Source organism: Pan troglodytes, chromosome 2 (genome assembly GCF_028858775.2).
Source record: "Pan troglodytes isolate AG18354 chromosome 2, NHGRI_mPanTro3-v2.0_pri, whole genome shotgun sequence".
Classification (NCBI taxonomy): domain Eukaryota; kingdom Metazoa; phylum Chordata; class Mammalia; order Primates; family Hominidae; genus Pan; species Pan troglodytes.
In genome coordinates, this window is record NC_086015.1 from 174,323,874 (window position 1) to 174,344,299 (window position 20,426).

The 20,426-nt window shown below is 38.7% G+C and overlaps 1 protein-coding gene across 11 annotated transcripts in view; it reads right to left on the reverse strand.

Moving 5' to 3' along the window:
* TNIK (TRAF2 and NCK interacting kinase) overlaps positions 1 to 20,426 on the reverse strand; it is a 398,989-nt gene that overhangs the window by 116,048 nt on the left and 262,515 nt on the right. For all 11 annotated transcript variants that reach the window (XM_016940186.4, XM_016940185.4, XM_063806396.1 and 8 more), the window contains exons 5-8: positions 17,612 to 17,722; positions 13,784 to 13,874; positions 11,789 to 11,919; positions 413 to 467 (exon numbers count right to left, since the gene is read on the reverse strand). In XM_016940186.4, coding sequence (XP_016795675.1) covers positions 413 to 467; positions 11,789 to 11,919; positions 13,784 to 13,874; positions 17,612 to 17,722 — 388 coding nt within the window. The remainder of the gene's footprint in view (positions 1 to 412; positions 468 to 11,788; positions 11,920 to 13,783; positions 13,875 to 17,611; positions 17,723 to 20,426) is intronic.

A 20,426-nucleotide genomic window follows, 5' to 3' on the forward strand; every position in this document is an offset into this window, starting at 1 on the left:
AGAGGAGTGATAGCCATTGAGTGGAGTCTTTGTATAACCTGTGCACTGAAAATTAATTTTGGATTTTCATACATTGGAGTTTATAGTCTTGTGAGTTGGTCACAGTTTTATGTCAGGTGAGGAGTAGTCCAAGAATAAATGATGTACAGAATCTGTAAAACAAACAAGACTCCCCAAAGTATGCTTTCTTTTTCTTCCTTTTTTTTTTCTAATAAAAACAGGATTCTCCCACTGCTCTGAAATGAATGGATTCCTGGTTGATTTAAGATGACTCTGCTTTCTAAATATGCCAGCTTGAATCCATGCAGGGCTCGGTGTAGTGGAAGTAAAGCAACTGCAGCTCCTGGCAAGGAAACTTCAGTACCTGCAGAGCAGACCAGCAACAGATTTCACCCCAGAGGAGGGTACTTACGGGGAGCACCTTCTGCCATTTCAATGGCGGTGATACCCAAAGACCACAAGTCACTCTGAAAAAGAAGGGGCAGACACACACATAAATTCAGTCAACAAAGGACAACTTGGTTAAACCTGGTAATTGCCTCAGAACTTCCTGTGAAAGTCATTCAGTTTTCTGTTTACAAACCTATTTCTTCCACTAACCTTCAAAGCAGAAACAGTCTTACTTTTCATTGACAGTACCACTCATGGTGTCTGGCACATGGCAGCTTATCAATAAATGTATGAAAAATGAATATAAACAATTTTAAATTAATTCGTTACTGAAACTTATCTGTGGATTGAACCATATGAAATTGCTGCTATTCGACTGTTTATAACACCATCATTGAGCTATAATTGTCATATAATAAACTGTACCTAAAGTACACCATTTGATAAGGTATGACGTAGGGATCCTCCTGTGAACACATCATCACAGTCAAGACAGTAAACATACCCATCATCCCCCAAAGATCTCATTTGCCTCCTTCCTTTCCTGCCTGAACCCATCCCCACTCTCCTGTCCCTAGGCAACCAATGATCTGCTTTCTGTCACTATGAAGTAGTTTGTAACTTCCAAAGTTTTGTATAAGTGAAATCACATCATATGTTGTCTTATGTATTTGATCTCTTTCATGTAGAATAGTGTTTCTGAAGCCCATCCATGTTGTAGTACATATCAGTATCTCACTCCTTTTTATTGTTGTGTAGTATTCCATTCTATGGACATATCACTGTTTTTGCATTTGGACTGTTTCTAGTTTGGGCTATTACAGATGCAGGTGCTGCAAACATTGGTGTACAAATCTGAGGGTGTATGCTTTTATTTCTTTTAGTTAAATACCTGGGAGTGGAATGGCTGGATCAGATAGTAGGTGTTGTTTACATTCAATTGTTTTAACTACAAAAACAGCAATTTCATATGGTTTTACCTAATAAGATGAGGACAGGGAGACTTTTTGATGATGGCATTCACTGATGTCTCTCTTGTGCTTAGATCAGAGTTGGGCACAGTAGGAGGTACTCAATGTATTTGTTGAAAAGATAAACAAATATTGTCTATTTTGTGAGTAGACTAGTATGTACAATAGAGGCCAGTATACGTTTATATTATTTCTTATGCTCAGACTGACTTTTATTCTCTGAACAGAATTTTCTAGGCTAATGCCTCCTGCCTCCACTTCTACCTGTACAATCTCCATCTCTAACAATATTCTCCTCCCATACTCTGTCTGTGGCTCAGTAGTCTCTAAATATTGCATGAGGGGGGAATATCAAGAGATGGGGAAAACCTGGTTAGAAAACACCAAAAAGAGGCTTGCTGCCTCAGTTTCACAGCAGATTGGTAAGAAAATCTAGTATCAAATTTGATTCAATGGCCCACATCCTAATATAGATATTTCATTTTAAATACCTCATGCATTTTGTATATTTTTCAAAATTCTCTCAGATTAGAGTGATCAAAGGTAAGTTTCCTTGCTATTGCCATCAAACAAATGTCAAGGCCACATGAAAAAGAGATGTAACTGGAAGAGAGCTTCATAAAATTCATAACCTTCATGCTGAGTCACTCCCTAGAACTAAGTTTCTCAATATCCTGTGAAATGACACTCAGGGCTGTTCAGTAATTGGGCAGAGGCCTGCACAATGTGGAGGGGGTTTTCTAGGGGCTCTAGCCTCTTGCCTAAAGTGCAGTCTACCTGAGAGCAGGTGGCTGGGGCACATGTGTAACCTCACACTAGGAGCAAGGGGGATTCTTTCAATGTTACCAGTTCTCAGTTCAACTGGGAATAGCAATGCACCTTCACAACACCATCATTCTAAGACTCCAAGGAACTCTCTGCATACAACACAACTCACAAAGTCAACTCTTGTCCCTTCTCTTTCTTATGTTTCAAGATGTACACAAAGATTTTCATTCAACGCAATCTGCACCCCGTGTTTCTCTGGCCTAGCAAGTGACTGAGTCTCCCAGAGGCTCTTGGCCTCGCTTAGTGAGGTTATTTCCGGAGCTGATGGGGATGGCTCAACCCATCTATTACAAGTTGGCTCAGGAGCAATAACTGGTAACAGTTCTATTTTACCTGGGGTTTTTTTTTTTTCTTTGAGACGGAGTCTCGCTCTGTCGCCCAGGCTGGAGTGCAGTGGTGCAATCTTGGCTCACTGCAAGCTCCGCCTCCTGGGTTCATGCCATTCTCCTGCCTCAGCCTCCCGAGTAGCTGGGACTACAGGTGCCTGCCACCATGCCTGGCTAATTTTTTGTGTTTTTAGTAGAGACAGGCTTCACAGTGTTAGTCAGGATGGTCTCGATCTCCTGACCTCGTGATCCACCCGCCTCAGCCTCCCAAAGTGCTGGGATTACAGGCATGAGCCACCGTGCCCGGCCTGTACCTGGGGTTTTATGGTTGATAGACAAAGATAATCATTTGGGAACATGAGAGAAACACTGAGTCATTTGCTATTCAGGAGGCTTTAAACAGGAAACACAGCAATAATAGCCTGGAAATGGTGGGTTGGCTCTTAAGGTCCCTGTGCTATTTCGATAAGACTCTAGTGTCTACAGGCCTTGGTAGTTCTACCACCATTTTACCCAGATCCCTAGGAACTGAGAGTTTCTATAGTGTGAAATAAGACACAAGTAAGAAGGTGGCAGCCAGGCTCTGTGGCCCTAACTGCAACAGAAGGGTCCAATTTAAATGGCTTTCAAGTCCAGAAAGCTTTGAGCTGGGCTGAAAACCAATACATATGAAAGAAAATGATGGTTCTGGGGTAAGAAGAACTCAAGGCCAGGCCTCAGGTCAGGAAGAAGGAAAATGCTCAGAAGGCCCAGCCTTTGGATCTTGACTCAAGCTGTTCCCTCTTCCTGCAGCACCTCAGCAGTGATGTGCTAGCTGACTCCCTCACCTCCCCAAAGCCTGCTCAACCCCTGTGTTCTCAATGAGGACCACTGGGACCTCCCCCCAGCACTGCTCATGCCCCTTCCCCATATTTGTCCCCCACAGAACTAACCACCTCTAACATACGACATGTTTATTCATCACTAATTTACCATGTTTTGTGTTGATTGCTTGTGCCCTTTACCTCTAACACACATACATAAGAACCTAAGAGCCACAGAGTAAGGATCTTTGTTCTGTTGTCTGATGTAACCAAAGTACCTAGAACTGCTCCTGGCACACAGTAGGCCCTTAATAAATATTTATTGAATGAATGAACAAATGAAAGACACATGAGAGAATGTAGCAAAACCTAAGTGTTCTAGGGCTGGTAGACTCTTTGCAGATCACCTAGCCAAACCTTTCATTTCACAAATGAGGGAACATGACTTACCCAAGATCAAAGAGCAACTTAGCAGCTGGTTTTAAACTGAGCTGGGTCTTCTGCTTCCTAGGCCAGTTCTCTTTTAACTAGCATCACAATCTAAGGACTTGAGTATTCACCATTTTTCCCCTTATCATTTTTGTTATCAAAATGCATTTTGAATCCATAAAATAATTACTTCAGATTCCTGCTTTGTCCATAGGTGACTGAAGGTGCTGGCAATTCACTAAAGGTACTGAGATTCAGTGAGGTACTCCAGTTTCATGCTATAAAACTGGCCTCAATTTCCCAATGGCAACATGGATTGGTAGAAAGAAAGAAGCAGGTATTGATTGATTGATTGAGATGAGGTTTCACTATGTGGCCCAGGCTGGTCTTGAACTCCTGGGCTCAAGCAATCCTCCCACCTCGGGTTCTCAAAGTGTTGGGATTACGGGCATGAGCCACTACACCCAACTGAGAATAGGCTTTTAAGACAGGCAGATCCGAATTCAAATAGAGGTTTCCAATTTAGCTACATGCAGACTGTTGCTCAGAGCTTAGCTTTCTCAATTGCACAATGGAAATAAGCGTGGCATGCATGTATTGATCAGGTATGCCTAGCACAAAATCTGGCACAAAGTAGGGCTCAAGAATATTGATTTCCTTCTTCTCCACTGTCAGGTGACACTGCCTTTGCCTGCCCAACTTAGTCTTCTATGATTTCCCTTCATTTAGTTGTGGCAGAAATTGTTTATTGGCTAACCCAATGGTCATTTTCAACCCTCATTTTTGTTGCTGCTTCCATTTCAGAGTATAGCAAAGCCACACTTGCCTATCCTGACTCCCCGACAGCTAAGGATGGCAGTTAGGGATGTGACATAGTTTTCTCCAATGAGACATAAGCAAAACATCTTCTGGGAGCTTCTGCTTTTCCTGAAATAAGGGACAAATATAGCTGGTGTCTTGCTAACTTTTTCCCACTTCTTAATGCCTTGAATAAAAATATGATATCTGGAGCTACAGCATCCATCTTGCAACCATGAGTTATTGCCAAAAGACTAATGATGCCAGCACAGAAAGCTAGGAGCTTCGGTTTCTGAAGATATCAGTGAACCATCACATGAACCCTGAACTGCCTACCTCTAGATTTCTGGTGACATAAGAAACGTAAGTACAGACAAAAGCATTCCTAAGTGATAATACACATACAGCAGTAATTTGAAGAACATACTTTGACAGTAAGGAAATGGAGAGGTCTCATTTGTTAGGTAATCCTGGATTTATTCCACAGGAAGCAAGAAGGTTTAGGGAAAAAATATGTACTTTATTTAGTACACATCACTTCAGAATCCCTCTTGGGCAGCCTTTCCCTAAGCCACCAGAACACCCCTTTCAAAGCAAAGGTCATATCACCACAAATACCTGTGCATACTCTGCTAAGTCACATGACCTAGTCAATTCTGCTGCTTCCTTAAGCCTTCATTTGATATCATTGTTAGGATTTTTTTTTTTTTTTTTTTTTTTTTTGGCTGGGGTTCTCTTGTTTTCCAAAAGGAACATTTATATTCCTGGTCATATATATCCAAAGTTGCTTGTAAGCTACACTCAACTGCCCATGCTAGAAAGCCATAAATGTCCTTGACAGGCCTTGTTTAGCCGTTGGATACATTAGCGAGTCCCAAAGACACTTCAGAACTTAAGGAGAAAATGCTCCAATTACCACTGGCAAGACAGATCACAGGAGACAAGCAAGGGAAGAGGGAAGAACAAGATGAGGAAAGAGTCAGAAAGAGATAAGTTTCGTTCATGGCCATGGTGTGACTCATTTTGGCAGGAGCTGGATAATTCATTATTCCAGAGGTGTTGTGCAGCCTAGCCTGTGGCATGATTAATAGCCTAGCGCTATGTGCATTACAAACAGAAGAGAGACAAATTCTAGTGCCTTTGGGAAGGCAGAGGCAAGACAGAACTTTTGGCTGCTGGTAAGGGTGGGAGTGGGGAACAGCTGATACACAAGCAACTTGAACAGAACAAGAAAGCATTCCTTCTGGGGCTGGGCTGCTCAACACAGTGAAGAAAAGCAACACGTTTAGATGTCTGAACCAGCCACAGAAGAATGAGAGGCTGTGTGGCACAAGACAAGAACCCCAATGTGCACCATGAGGTAGAAGGTGCCTATGGTCTGCAGCCAGACCCAACTGTGACACAACTAACAACTCTGAGCCCATGAAAAGAACTGCAACATGAAAAGAACACATGTCTTGCAGGACTGGTAAGAGAATTCAATAAGGAAGAATATGCAAAAAGTGCCTAATATACAATGCAGTACATGCTGCATTGGGTATTCAACGAATGTGGGTACAGATAGACCCTTAGGACCAGATATCATCAACTGGCAGTTCAACCAGCAAACCAGAGTCAGGTAAGATGACAGGGAGCTCTGGTACTCAGTGGTGGTCAAAGAGGTCACAGGGACCGTGCAGGCATAAACAAGAAGCTTACAGGAAGCAAACAGGAAAATGTGTGTCCTCCTTCCTCCTCCAGACTTGATCTCCCGTTCTCTATTGCTCCCTGCTGGCAGAGCCTGATAAGAAGTCAGATGGACAAACAGAAGGGAGGACAGCTGACTCCTAGCTCCATTATCACAAAGCAGAGAGCAGCATGGCAGTCCAGAGTTGACAGACAATAGCTTAATAATGGGCACAGCCAGCATACTGTATCACAGAGCAGAAAATCGTCTTTTGTTGGGTAACTTATTTGTGACTAGTTTATTCTTTTGAAATGTTCCAGGTGGGAAAAAGAAATTGATGCATTGTGTGTATGGTCCCTAGGGACAACATCTTAATTGAGTGGTAAAAGTTATAGAGAAGCAGATTCTGGCTCAACGTAAGCAGACAGAGGTGTGTAACACAAATATGAGGTTGAACCGTATGAAACTGTTGCCTTTTAGGGGTAAAAAATGGCCCCCACTGGGTGCAGTGGCTCACGCTTGTAATCCCAGCACTTTGGGAGGCCAAGGTGGGCGGATCACGAGGTCAGGAGTTTAAGACCAGCCTGGCCAACACAGTGAAACCCCGTCTCTACTAAAAACACAAAAATTCACTGGGCGTGGTGGCGGGCGCCTGTAATCCCAGCTACTCAGGAGGCTGAGGCAGGAGAATCGCTTGAACCCAGGAGGCAGAGGTTGCAGTGAGCCGAGATCGTGCCACTGCACTCCAGTCTAGGTGACAAGAGGTAGACTCCGTCTTAAAAAAAAAAAAAAAAGGCCCCAAATAGCAATACTTCCATATGATAACATAAACACAAAACTATCTATAATATATATACTAAGTACTATATATTGAGTACTTACCAAGTGGTGGACACTGTATTAATCCCTTTATATATATTCTCACTTTATTCTATTATAACCTCCGAATAAACAATTTATTATTCCCATTTTATGCAGGTTTACAAAAAGTTAAATAACTCCCCTGAGGTAATTTGCAAATAGGAGGCAAAGTCTAAACTGGTCCTGTCTGACTTCAAAGGACTGACTCTTATTAATTATGTTATATATTTATATATTATGTTATCTAGACACAGAACTTAGGTGGTGAGTTAGGGTCACTGAAGTGGAGATAGTTATTAATAATCCCATTTCACACATAAAACAAACTGAGGACAGAAATCTTTAGTTTTTTGTCCATCTTCACTTGTTATGTGACCAAAGGGAAAATATTAGAATAGCTCACTCTCTTCCCCTGGGTATCAGCATGTTGCATGGAGGAGGTACTGGCTGCGTTTCACTAAGGAATCCTTTATAGGTGGGTGTGAACAGAGAGCCACAAAAATATGTTGAACAGGAGTTTCAGTTTCCTGTTGGTGACACTAACATGCTATCTGGGTCATCTTCCTTCTGATCGAATAGGGAAGGACCTTTGTTTGAATCTCAGTAGACAGAGGCCATGACTTGTTTGAGAGTATAAATGCATCATTCTGCAATCTGAATATTGTCCTCTCAGGTGACACCCTGCACGGCGGGAACTCTACCACTAGTTAGGTTGCTCACTTCATTTCCAACTGAACCTCTTACTTAGAAGAAGTATTTCCACCCTGCCTGAATAATGCCAATTATCTGTGACACAGGGGAAAAGAGTACTTTTTCTCTACAACCAGATCACAATATTCACCCAAACGCTGGAGGAGACACCCATGTCTGCAAATAATCTGCAGTACCCATATGAAAGTCTCATAAACAGAGTTTAGGCAAATAATAAACAACATTGGCACAGATCAGCCCTGAGGACAGGAATCTGGTGGGGAGTGGGATGAGGGGGTAAGCCATTTCACTGTGCATCTCTTACTTCATTGGCTTCATATAAGAGCAAGGCCTGTTTATGGCAAAAAACATAACAGGACAGAAAGATATAGAAAATAAAAATTGTAAGTTTTCCATCCACATGCTCTATTCAAAAGTAAATACTATTAAGTTTTTCCAGGTTCTTTATAGATTTCCCGTGTGTGTGTGTGTGTGTGTGTGTGTGTGTGTGTGTGTGTGTGTGTCTATGGGGTGGAAGAGGTGAATAAGACTACATTATGTGTACTATACTGTGGCATTCAGCCACAGAAATTTCTTAGTGGATGGTTCTGTTAAAGTAATAAATACACAGGACTATAAAATGCTTAGCAGATCCCATCCAACCAAAATGAAATTCAAAGTAGGTTTAAAAAATAACAATTTAAACAGCCTAGGCATTTTGAACAGTTTTATTAATTTCAAATCTTTTGAATGCTTATTATTAAACGGGAAAGCTTTCATTATTGCCCCACATACTTATCAGGGAAATGAAACCTTTCCTTTCACTTGAAGTGTTTTGACAGAATTTCTGAAAACAAGAAAGGAAGGGCCTCCAGGGGAAAGCCAGCACACCCGGCAAATGAGATTCTGGCACTCCTCCTTAGGAGAGGGTCTATTTTCAGTGAGTTACTTACTGTGCCCAGTAGATATCACACAAAACCAGACTCTGCAATAAAAAGCTACAGAAGGAAGACCTTATAAGTTGAGTTACTTTAGGTTTTGTAAAAAGTTATAGTGGTCTTTAAAGACATCTTAGACACATCAAAAAATAATTGATAAACAATAAATCAAATAACAAAACTAAGCTATACTCTTTTTCTTTTTCTTCTTGTCTTTATTTTACAGAAAGGACTTTTGTGGTAAGAAATCTAATAAAGTCCGGTGGCCAAGTCATCCTTTATTCTAAATACACACTCTCAGCTGAAAGTGGCTATAGCACATGAGGGCCCAAAGTGTTGACATCAAGCTTCTGGGGCTGGGATACACCACTGGGCCAAGTGGACCACCAAACACACAGCGAAATCCTCGGGCTTTGATGGGGTCTCAAATGAACCTTCTATCAGAAACTACATGTACAGATACAGCTTGACTAACTCCTTATACACAATGGATATAAATATGCACTGAGTGAATGAATAAATGATTTTGAAAGTCAGCATATTGTCAAGTTGTCCCCTGGTGACAGGTTACATTCCTAAGGATACTGAACAGAAAAGGGGATGATATATGGTGCCAAGAAAGAAGTAGTAAGGTTATTTAAAGATCAGCATCTTCTCTGGCCCACAGTAAAACTGTATAAGTGGATTAAATAAATCTGCAAAGAATCCCCAAACCTTCCACTATACCCCAACAGGGTATGGCTTGGTTTTGTTATTTATTATTTACTATTTGATTTGTCTAAGATGTCTTTGAAGACCACTATGAATTTTTTTAAAAACCTAAAATAATTCCATATTATAAAGTCCTCTGTAGAAAAGCCTTCCTTATTCATTCTTTTGTCATCCTCCTCTTTTTACCCATGGCAAATAACCAGTGAAGCTCATATCCCTGCCATGACTTTTCATGACTTTTTCCTCCTCTTGCACAACCTGCATTCCTGACAATCCTGTTAAACTCATTTGCACTAAGGTCTAAATGACTGACACCGTTGAACCTATTCTATCAGGATTCTTTATTTTTTAAAAAAACACACAGACATTCATCTTCAATCTTTTTAATGTCTCAGGATACTTTTATAGCCAGGTGAGCCTTCCAGTACCTTTGAAATCACTGTGCAGCATGACAACCTCTGTGGCTACTCATACACCAGGATTTGCCCATACCTAGAGTTATGCACTGGTCTCACACCATTTACAGTGATCTTGAACTATACTCCTTAGCCATAATCTGAGGAAAGAGGACCAAAATATCAGTTTAATTCCAAGCTTTGGCTTGGCCAGAAGGAAAGCCTCTTCTAGATACCCTACTGAAAACAAGTCAGTTGAAGGCACCCACTTTATTTACATAACAAAAGTCCCATATATAGTGCAGTCAGTCACAATACTTAAAAGATTAAGCTGAGGTTGTAAAAGCTGCAAACGCTGTTTCCCCATGCTATGTTACATAGTAATCTAGAATATCTGTGGCCCAGATGTAGACTAGTTAGCACTTGTTAGGTATAACTATGGTTTGAAGAATTGCTTGTAGCTAATCATGATACCCGTATCTGGCCTGGGATGTATATTTTGTAGTGGCTTCTCTGAAGGGATTTGCAAACAGAATTATTTACATATGCTTATCATTAGCAGTTTTAAAAAATGACACTTATTTTGGCAGGAGATTAATTTTTAACTTGGCAGCTGTTTTCAGACAGATTGTTGTCAGGTTATTACAGTGACTAACTTTGAAGGAAGGAGGAAATTTATGGGAGATTATTAGGTTTTCAGACCTTCAAGCTTGCAATTCCCAAAAGAGGCAAACTTTTTGTCAACACTGAGATACGGGGCCTCAAAAACGCTGCAATGTTTGCATCTTTGAGACCCGATTTCAATAATAACCCCACATGTCGAGAACTAAAAATATTCCTTAAAAGTGAAATATTCTTCAAATATACAGTTCAATTGATAAATTGGAGATTTATATGGAAGTACATTACAGAGGAGCAAGGTAATATATTGGAGAGGGCTCTGAACAGAAAGTTTGGAGACCTGTATTCAAGTGCTAACTCTGAGAGGATTGCTAACCCGGTGAGCACCTGCAGACCTCGGCCTCAGTTTCTTCATCTGTTAGATGAGAGTATTTACAGAGGATCATTAAAGTGTTTTGGTGAAAAGTCCATGCACCTCTGAAACCAGCCCAAGCAGATCAAGTTTTGCCCAAGTTGTCCTGTAATGTACACAAAGACCACAGGGTGTCTCTCTACCTAATGCACAGACTGGAAACCCACACACAGTTCCTAGATCCCATTGCCCCTAATTTTATTGCCTTGACTTTCAGTCACCATTCATTAGAAAGCCGTCTCACCTGAAAGTCCAGACAATAAACCTGCGGGGCAATAATGCAAAATTATGTTTGGTTATTGGCTAGCAGAATAGAAAAGAGCAGGGCTTCTTGGAGAAATCTATTTGAACACAGCTTTGAATTTATTAGCAAATTTCTAGTTTATAATATAAAGTAACAAGTCACAAATCAAATTTCTATGAAACATCAGGCCACACGACAGAAATACCATAAAGTAGTCACCAATATTCCATCTGATTCCCTCTCATGAAAAAGAAACCCCAGATAATTATACTTCGAGCATTGTAGAAGTGAGTAAGTCAGATTATTCTCAACCAGAAAAAGATGACCCAAGACAACAAACTCACATCTTAGTTTAACGTAAAAAGCTATCAGAATATATACTCTTCCAAAAATCTAAACCATAACCAAAATGGAAATCCAATCTATTTTCCAATAATAAGAAGCAAGAGTAAATTTTAAAAAATATAGAAAATGATTTAAACTTTTTATTTATTTTTTTATTTTTTACAAACAGGCCATCAGATAAGATGGGTGAATTCATTAAAAAGATCCTCACTTGAATGTCTTATAGGTCTTAAACTCAAATAATGTTTTTCAGTTCTCCCTTTGGGTGACATAAATCATAAATATAAAGGCATGTAAGACTTTGTAAGACTCAGGATAAGATGGTAGGCATAGTTTTGAAACACAACAAAGAAGCCATACCTTGAAATCATATGTGGCATCTGGGTTTTCATCACAGGCAATAACTTCTGGTGCCATCCAGTAGGGAGTTCCAATGAAAGTATTCCTCCTGCCCACTGTTCGATCAAGCTGAGCACTGACTCCAAAGTCCACTATTTAAGAAAAGACAAGTAAATAAAGTCTGTGATCTTAGGTTTTAGATAGCGATAAAATGAATGTGAATTATTTTATTGTGGTAAAACATAAGTAACATAAAGTGTACAATTTTGACCATTTTCAAATGTACATTTCTGGGGCACTAAGCACATCCACATTGTTGTGCAACCTTCACCACTGTCCATCTCCAGAATTTCTCATCTTCCCCAGCTGAAACTTTGTACCTATTAAACAATAGCTCCCAATTCCCCCTTGCTCCAACCCCTGGCAATTATTCTACTTTCCATCTCTATAAATTTGACTATTCTCACTACCTTGTATAAGTGGAATCATACAGTATTTGTCTTTTTGTGACTGGCTTATTTCAGTTAGCATAATATCATCAAGGTTCATCCACGTTGCAGCATGTGTTAGAATTTCCTTCCTTCTCAAGGTTGAATAATATTCCATTGTATGTTTGGACCACATTTTGTTTATCTGTTCACCTGTTGATGGGCACCTGGGTTGCTTCTACCTTTTCTATATTGTGAATATGTTTTTAAACTGCATGAGAAATGGATGAAGTGTACCCATGAGGAAGGCGCAAAGAATTACATTTGATTACACCAAGGCTTCACAGGGACCAAAAATAGGTGTTAAAAAAAAGTAAGCTTGGTTGTCATAAAGGGTAGTATTTTGGGGATATAAGACAAGTGATTAAAAGCAAAAGTCTGAGTCAGACTGCCTAAGTTTGTATCTCATTTCTGCCGCTACTAGTGGTATGACCTAGGGCTAGTAGATCAACCTCTCTGAGCTTCGGTTTCCTAATCTGTAAAATGAGGATGATGACATCTACACAGAGTTGCTCTGATGTTTATGAGAGATAATCTATAGAAAATTGTCTTGTACAGGGCCTGGCATATAATATATACTCAACAAGTAACTGTTAATTAGTGATGCAAGAATGCTCTCAGGATAGCTTATCTAGTTGATACATATATAACTGCTTAGCCTACATAATGTATACTTTTGTTTTTAAAAGAGAATATTCATGAGGTGAGAAAGTTTGGTCCCAAATGTTAACTAAGAAAAAAAATGGAAGTCATATATTTCAACAAAAAGGAAGAGCAAATGTTTGGGATATAAACATAGAAGATGTTTAAATCTCTTTGAAAATATACAATCATATGGACAGCGATCCTTTTCTAGATGACAAGTTACATATCCTACTGGATATTTGTCAATTCATGCTCTTACTCATATACATCAAGCAGTCAAATGCATGTGGTAATTCTCTATTTGGACAGTCCCAGATTCGTTGCGGAAAGAGCTCTAATAGATATGCCAAAGAGAAGGATTCTCCCACTGATGGAAGTGGGGGTAATCAGTATGCACCTAAAGTAGAATATTAAGTATCCACTTTGCACAGGAGCCCAAGGTAATAACAAAATCAATGTAAATATAACTTAAACCTATGGGAATATAGCAGGAATTGATTATTCTGAATATGCCTGTGTATATTTTAATGGAAAAAAATTGGGTCCTAGTGCTCTGTTATAGCGGCAACAGTATAAACAAACTGTAAGATATAGGAGGCCATTTCAAAGTTTGTCACTTCTAATCTCTGCTGAAACAAAAAAATCTCAATTATTTCTATATATTGATTAAGCAAGTGGTTCTGTTCCCACATTATATATAATTCATTCCTCAGAATGACTTGAGAAAATATTTTTTAAAATAGGCAAAGAAACATTTTCCTTTCCATTTTTAGGGCAATGCTCTCCAAATCCACGGTGACAAATTAACATTAATTTTTTTAGAGCTGTTAATATAATCTCATCACTTCCTGCAATTCCAAGGCTCACAGGATTCTGCTCTTACCTAGTTTAACTTCTGCATTTTCAGTCAGCAAGACATTTTGCCCTTTAATATCTCGATGAATCACTTTATGCTGGTGCAGGTGACTCAGCCCCTGGAGTGATGGAGAGTTAAGAAGGGTTAATAGGAACATAAGCCAAGATGCCAATAAATTATTTTGACTGTTAAGGATCCAAAAACTTTACACTCACCCAGACATACTTTTCAGAATTATAATCACATCTTTCATGTGCTCATAGTGCTCTTCTAACTGTAGGCAATTGATCAATATAAATTAAAATACCCAGGCAGTCCTTGCAATGCATGGTGCTGTGTTTAATGAAATGCTTGCATATTGGATCTGATTATCAGGTATCAGGGAACCACACAAGTAATTATACGGTTCCAACATGAACATGTGTTTCAGTTAATACTACTGTGAAAAGCGAAGTTTAAACAGTTTAAAACAGAACCATCTACACAGTCTCTGTACAGAAAACTAACCTGATTTAACTGAATCCCTGCAGGATATTTGAATTTAAAAGTTAAAATTTACATTCTGTTATCCAATTTCATTGAATGATTGATTGACTGAGACAGAGCCTTACTCTGTCACCCAGGCTGGAGTGCAATGGCGTGGTCTGGGCTCACTGCAACCTCTGTGTCTTGGATTCAAGCGACTGCCTCAGCCTCCAGAGTAGCTGGGATTACAGGTGCCCGCCACCACGCCAGGCTAATTTATTTTAGTACAGACAGGGTTTCACCATGTTGGCCAGGCTGGTCTTGAACTCCTGACCTCAGGTGATCCATTCACTTCGGCCTCCCAAAGTGCTGGGAATCCAGGTGTGAGCCACAGCACCCGGCCTTGTTATACAATTTTAATTAAGCGAAGTAAAATATTTCTCAGACCAGCCAAGAAATTTCCCATTGGCTTTACCCATTGTGCCTTACATTTAAAAAGGAATACAGTTTCTATTTCCTTTGTTGGCATTCATCACTGTCATTTTTAGTTTATGCTAGTTTATGCTATTTGTGACTTTGTGCTCATTATGTGAGAATTATTCAGTGACAACTAAACCTGTTTGTGTTCCATTTCTTCATGAATTACTCTGTTTTTGGCTTCTTTGTGGTGTGAATTCTTTAACCTACAGACTTACTCTAAAGTAGTCATATATTTTTCAGATAAATTATAATCTAAAATAATCTAAAAATGGAGTCTTAAAGCAAATTATTTTATGCTAACACCTGATAATTCAATGTATCGGGTCCCCGAGTGTTCTTTATTACTTTTAATTTTTTGTGCTTTTCATCTTCTCCACAACAACAAAATCACGGTATGAAAAATGAGGTTGACAGGAAAAGAAACAAACCTAGATATCTGAATTCTCTTGTCAAAGAAATTCAGCATGAGAGTACAGAGGTCCAAAAAGACCCATATATACATTTAGAGATATCAGAAAACATAAACCATGTTATAGAAGGGTTTGAGGCACTGGTTTAGGTCTTAAAAAATTGCCTTTCTTATCTGTTCAGTTTGTCACAGGGTAGGCATCAGGGGTTTAAATGTGTGGTTTTCACAAAATTTATGTACCCCATAAATCCTTAAGAGAGGGACTGAAGATCCCTTTCCTTCTTTCACTACTGAAGTGGTTGAAAGCAGATACCAGAGCATGGAAGTGAGCCAAAACTTCTTTTAATGAGATCATACAATGCATGGAGGTCATCTCTAAAACCTCTTGTGGCCAGAGACCTTTGGGTGATCAAATGTCTCTTCCAGTGAGTCACGTCTGAAATGCTGGTATCATTTCGGAGAATATACTGGAAAAAGGAGGAAAGCCATTGTTTCCACATATTGAGAATGTGTGAAAGGTATTGAGAGATGCTCATGTAACGAAACATCCCTGCTGCTTTTAGAACCATGAAGATTAGATCAAATGACTGATCCTCTGTAGGGTTCTCCAGCAGTGCAGAAAGGCATATCGGACAGAACCAGCCCTAGAGACCTGACAGGTTCTTGGCACCCACTGAGTGGTCAGGATGACTAAATAATCCATTATGCTCTATCTGAATGAGCAAAATTTTAAGTCAGAAATTCAAAGTAAGTTTGCACAATGGCACATCAAAACAGAGATAAACGTCAGATATGAAGGAAATCGGCAGCCAGGCCTCCTTGTTTCCCCTCAAATTTTGTTTTATGTTCTGTTTAAGAACACAAAACATATAATTTATATTTTTGCCTATCCCAAGCCATGGATGTATGTGTTTTTTCTTAAGTGCTTTAATTTTTATATTTTTCCCATTTATATCTATAACCCAGCTGGAATAAATTTTTGAATATGGTATGTAGCAGGTGTCAGGTTTCATGTTTTCTTATGGATATTCAATTGATCAAGTACTATTTACTGATAAAAGCACCCTTTCCTTTGACACAGACCAGGTATCATCCATATGATGTGGGTCTGTTCCTGGACCCTTGATTCTGTTCCTTTGGCCATTGTCTAATCTTGTAACAATACTACTCTGTCTTAATTTATTAGTAGCTTCATAATAAATCCTGATAACTGGTAGCATAAATTCTCCAGCTTTGTTCTTCTTCTTCAAGATTGCCTTGGTTATTCTTGGCCCTTTGCATTTCTATATAATGTTTGAAAATCAGCTTTATAAATTTCCACAAATATACCTATAGGAATTTTAATTGGAAGTTCAATGAAACCATGGATCAAACTGGGTAGAAATGATGTCTTTAGAATATTGGGTAATCTGTGAAATAATGTACACCTCCATTTATTAAGGTCTTCTTTAATATTTCTCAGTGATATTTTGTAGTTTTCAGGATAGAAGTCATTCACATCAATGTTATAATTTTAAAATTCCATTTTCTATTTGCCTTTTGCCTAATTTGGTTTGCATTTAATGAACACACATCGTCTTCTTATGCCTTCCTTCTTTTTTAACTTCTATCCATTTCATCCATCTACCCAAAGCATACAATCTATCTCTCAAAGGCATATCTTGAACACACAGTAAAAAAGTTTTAACTTTTGTTGCCTTAAATTAAGAAGGCAGAGCTTATAAATAGATAACAATGGCCAGGAAGATTTAATAAGAATGCTCAGTAGACATATAATAACCTCCATATTAGTAGGAAGGGATGATTAAGCTAGTCTGAATGAACTAAAATATGCCCAGTTACTTTCTTGTTCTTGAACTCAGCTCAGCAAATATGATACTATTGTCTAGATTTCCTGATTGGGGGATGTGTGGGAAAACTGGGCAAACAGGCAGTCTTGTTCAGCTATTTTGATTAGTTTAAGTGATTAGGTCACAAAGATTTTTTTTAAAGGTAAAATCGGTTAAACTAGGTTGTATGTATAGGAATGACTAAAGTCACACAATCCTTATAAACTTTATATGGTGGGAAGGTATTACACCATTAGGGATAATATATTAATTGTGAACTTTCACAAACAGATAACTTAAATGAGTGATTAAAATATCTCATAAAATAATTCATTTCCTAAGTGGAACACTGTCTTTATGATCTAAAATCAGGTTTCTAATTGGAAACAGCATTGAAAATGAATCCCTTGTTAAGAGAAATCACCCAATGTCAACCTAAATGAAAATATGCTCATGGCCTATCTCCAGAATGGCGCTCACTTCCATCAGAGCAGACCTTCACAGCAAACTACCACTACCACCACCACCACCACTGATAGGATAAACTTTTAAAGGGTTTTTGATATGCTTATGAATTTCACTGGAAAGTCAGAAAAAAATTCAATCCCTCATAAGATATCATGTGTTGCTTGAAGACTTTGGGAGGTGGGCCAGTCCCCACTCGTAACCTACCCGTAAGATTTCCCTGCAGATGTATGCAATCCACTCCTCTTTCAACGTGTTACCTTTCGTGTTCTTGATCAGGTCGGTGACAGAGCCAGCACCACAAAACTCCATCACCAACTGGCAAAGGAAGCAAACAAGCCATTATTTTAATGATGCTTCACAGCTTCCATTAAGTTGGGGTAAGAAAGCACAAGCAATTGGCTGCTTTGGAATGCCATTCCTGCAAAGAAAAAGTAATCATAAAACAATATATAAAACACAAGCTTTTACCTTCATGTACTCCCAAAATGATATAAAGGAAACATTATTTTTAAATTTTTCAACCTGTAAGTTATATTTGAAAATTGAGGAAACTCTCCATATTCTAAGTATTTTTTTTTAATGGGAGTAGGTAGGTGACTCAGACAAAATTGAGAATATCTCTGTTTTAACTCAGCAGTCAAATTTTCACATAAAAGTAGGATTATTCCCCTATCAGAAAGAATTGTGGTTCTCTAGGTGTCCCAACTTAGGGTTACAAAAGTGCACACTGTTTATGTTACTGGTTTGTAAGTGGCACTGTAAGCTGTCAGTGTGGGAACTATCTGTTTTTAATTAACTTCAGCGAATGTTCCCCAGAGGTTGGACACATCAAATAAATTCAATAAACAATAAACTCTAATTTAGCACCTTTCATGCAAAAGCTCCAAGCACTCTATAAATATAAACTCATTACACTACTTAGCAACTTACAAAATAGGCAGAAAATAAACATCACCCTTACTCAATGGGGATGTAGAGACCATTTGAGAAAAAAGCCGTCTATGTGCTTTTACATGCATTTTCTAGGCTTAGAAAAACACATCCATTTCCAGACTTTTACCTTCAAAAATATCTTCAACAAAGATCACCTTATTAGGTACTTATATATTTTTTATAATTATATGAAAAGAATTCAGAATAACTAGCAATCAATTCCTGACTTGGTAGTAGAGACAGAACTAAAATGGAGCCACAATAAAACCACATTGATGGCTTTGGCTTTGTCCAAATCTACATTCCTGATATCAGCACTATGTTTCCAGGTCCTAAAAGATACTTCATCAGGCTCCAAAATCTTCAGGCAGAAATTATATTTTCTTTTTCTTTGTATACCTAATAGAAACTAAATAAAATCTCATGAAACTCATTTCATGAGTGAGTTTCCAAAGCCTGTTCTGACTTGTCTTCTTATGATTCCACAAAGGCTAGGGAAACCTTCCCAACTTCTCCAAGAAGCCAAGGAAGTTTCAAGACCTATAAGTGCTTATAGGGAAATTTGGGAAGTGCCACAAGTAGACTACATTCCAACCAGATAAAAGTTGGGAAATTACAATATGTAATAGCCCAGAAATTATCAAAGACCACAAAATCATGTCAAAAAGGATTCAATTTCAAGAGACTCCCAGTGGTGAAAGATGGGATAATCTGAGCATTGATAAGAATAATAGCTGTAATGTGTAGAAACACTTTAAATGTGCTTAATTAAATGCCTTAACAAGGTCATCCCCCACCACCCAAAGAATATGACTGGCACTGTTAGAAAAAAATAACAAACTAACTAAGAGCTGGCAAATAAAAGGAAAGACTGAAGAGTCTATACTGCCTTTTTAATACAAATCTTACCACTGGGTAGTTGAATAATAAAAGAGGGAAAGTTTCTGTTCCTAAAAAAGTAGGTATTCCATCTAATAAATGAAGAAGACATAGTAGAAGAATGCCACCATTTTGTGGCTTCTAATAAGCTAGCAGACTCAGGCAGTGATCATCAATGACTGTTAACATTTTAAAAAGTAAATAGAAAAAATAAATAAATAAAAAAGTAAATAGAATTTGCCTTTTGGTATAAGAACGCATATTACCTAGGAAGTAGTACTGCCAAAAACAAAAACAGAAATCTGAACCTGATCAGGCCTCTAGCTCCAGCCACTGATTTACAGGAAATTCAGAGGACTGAGGAACATGTAACATCATGAGGATACAATCAACAAAATCTAGACCAGGATACTAGTCAAGACAAAGAGTTTTTTCAACACATAAATTGCAAGGGAGAAAAAAAGAGACGCAAAGAAAACCTATAGATTTAAAAACACTTAAAAAGATACACCACCAAATTGCAATGGGTGCACCTTATTTAGATATTAATTTTTTTAAAAAAAGATATTACACATTTTGAGATAATTACAATTCTGAATACAGACTTAGATATTTGATGATACTCAAGAAATCTAGTTAATTTTTTTTGTTTGTTTGAGACAGAGTCTCACTGTGTCACCCAGGCTGGCGCGATCTCGGCTCACTGCAAGCTCCGCCTCTTGGGTTCACGCCATTCTCCTGCCTCAGCCTCTCGAGTAGCTGGGACTACAGGCACCCGGCATCACGCTCGGCTAATTTTTTTTGTATTTTTAGTAGACACGGGGTTTCACCATGTTAGCCGGGATGGTCTCGATCTCCTGACTTTGTGATCCGCCCACCTCGGCCTCCCAAAGTGCTGGGATTACAGGCGTTGAGCCACCACACCTGGCCAGTATTTTAAAAGTGTAATAATGGTACTGTAGTTTTGTAAAAAGAAGTTCTTATCTTTTAGAGAAAAATGCTGAAATACTTATGGATAAAATTATATGACAGTTTCTTCTACAAATAGTGCTGAGACAACTGGATATTCACATGCAAAAAATGATGTTAAACCTTTACCTCACACCCTATACAAAAAAATTAACTCAAAATGGATCAAAGACCTAAATATAAGAGCTAACACTATCAAACTTTCAGGAGAAACCATAGGGGTAGCTCTCCTTGACCT